Below are 2,006 nucleotides of genomic sequence, written 5' to 3'. Positions count from 1 at the left end.
GGCAATAAACTCACAGTACCACAACACTGGCAGTGGCATACGTTACATGTAACATACTGAGCACTACAGATGCCTATAAATTATACGATTTAAGGAGCATAAACGTTCTTTAACCAAATTTAGCTTTTGAAATTTCACTGTGACATTGTAGCCTCATACATCAGGCATGTATAGATTCTTAGCCAAATCCGGCAGTCAAATTCTTTCTAACACACAGTCAACAAATCCATGTTTAACCTGCCTCTGAGGCGTAAAAGGTTATCCGCACTTACTCTTCGCATGTCAGCAGAAGGGACATTTCATGGTCCTTTCAATAAAGCCATAAAAAATACTAGGTCACCGCTGAAACAAAAAAGTTTTTCAATCGCTCCGTCAGACCATGTCCTCAGAAAATGTCTAAATCTGCCCTGTGCCCATTGCACCTTTGACCTGTGACCTCCAATTTTAGCACAGTGATGGCTTTTCCTACCATGATGCTATACACCGACTATCACGAGCCTAGGTCGAGCCGTTAGATTTGTGCGGCCCCAAGCCGCAATTCTGCATTTCCTCCCTATACCTTAAGTTAAGGAGTGAATGTTCCCCCTTCTTTTACACCTCTTGACCTTTGACCTTTGACCCCCAGCTTCGACACCCCAACTCGTTTTGACGATCCCCCCCAATGTGCCGAATATCGTGACCGTACGTCGAGCGGTTAAGATTTGTGCCCAACTGTTGACGGACGGACGGACGCCCGGACGGACGCCCGGACGGCCGATCATGCGATTCTACAAGCTGCACCTGACTATGTCAGATGAGCTAAAAACCACGTTACTAATATTGCTGATATGTGTCTGCCTGGGCACATTGTCGAAAAAAAATTAGTCGTAATACTAGTCTTTATACATCAACCATTGATAGTGCGGTATATCTTTTCTCTAAGACCTTTGACACAATCATTGTAGAATCACGAGAACAAAAAATCCTAGCAGATTTCCTCACACATTTACCAAAAATTAACTTCTGTCAAGAGCCTACGGGAAAAGATTTTGTTCCTGACTGCGTGCACATTGAACAAACAACTAAATAGAAAATTTGAGCATTTATGCAATTCAATGAGACTTGGCATAGAGAGGCGCATCGCGAGGACCCCTAACATGTATTGTTACTAATGACCAGAAGAAGAAGTAGATGACGTCATTGAATTGAATTAATTTCTTAGGGGTGATGCGCTATAGTGGGGGGGATATATGTCTGAAATATGCACTTCTGGAAAGAAGCATGAAAATCTGCCCTAGGGGATTTTTGAGTATGCCGATTTCCAAAATTGCGGGAAACACGATGTCACTCCTACGGTTCCCGCCTAAATGGCCACCAGAAAATTTGTTTTTCCCCATAAATCAGCTGTAAGTGCCTCGATTACCATGATCTTGGTGTCTATATATATATTATTATGTGCATATAATATGTATTACGTAGATATCCATTATGTGAGGTCTGCGTCACGTCAAATGTAGTACAGTATTACTATCTCAACACACTCCAGTGTGTACTGTATAAACTGGAAACACAGACGAGAAAGCTGTCTGTGGAGAGCAACCAACTAGATTAGCTTTAGTACACAACGATCGCATGACGTCACACCACGACGACGTCACTTATGACGTCACTATGACGTACCGATGACGGTGGGTTCTAGATCCACGAACACGGCGCGCGGTACGTGCTTTCCGCTGTCCGTCTCACTAAAGAACGTGTTGAACGAATCCTTCATCTGTCCCGGACTGCAGTCCAGGGGCATGGTCCCGTCTGGCTGTATGCCGTGCTCCAGGCAGTATAGCTCCCAGCAGGAATTTCCTATCTGGACGCCAGCTTGTCCGACGTGTATGGAGATACATTCACGCTGAAAAATCGATAAGAAATCAATGAGTAATTGTTCGATGACATGAATTCATACGTGTTGATAGATTTCTATGAGATCTGTTCGTGATTGTTTAGAGCATAATCGGATACTCTCTCTCTCTATA

The 2,006-nt window shown here is 43.6% G+C and overlaps 1 protein-coding gene across 1 annotated transcript in view; it reads right to left on the bottom strand.

The window, feature by feature from the left end:
• LOC106814131 (tubulin alpha-8 chain-like) overlaps positions 1 to 1,880 on the bottom strand; it is a 12,202-nt gene extending 10,322 nt beyond the window's left edge. Inside the window, exon 1 of the mRNA XM_014818417.1 lies at positions 1,660 to 1,880. Coding sequence (XP_014673903.1) covers positions 1,660 to 1,780 — 121 coding nt within the window. The 5' untranslated portion in view covers positions 1,781 to 1,880. The remainder of the gene's footprint in view (positions 1 to 1,659) is intronic.
• Between the last annotated feature and the right edge of the window lie 126 nt (positions 1,881 to 2,006).

This window comes from Priapulus caudatus, unplaced genomic scaffold (genome assembly GCF_000485595.1).
Source record: "Priapulus caudatus unplaced genomic scaffold, Priapulus_caudatus-5.0.1 Scaffold874, whole genome shotgun sequence".
In the NCBI taxonomy this organism is placed as follows: Eukaryota; Metazoa; Priapulida; class Priapulimorpha; order Priapulimorphida; family Priapulidae; genus Priapulus; species Priapulus caudatus.
This window is presented reverse-complemented; position numbering and strand designations above follow the sequence as displayed.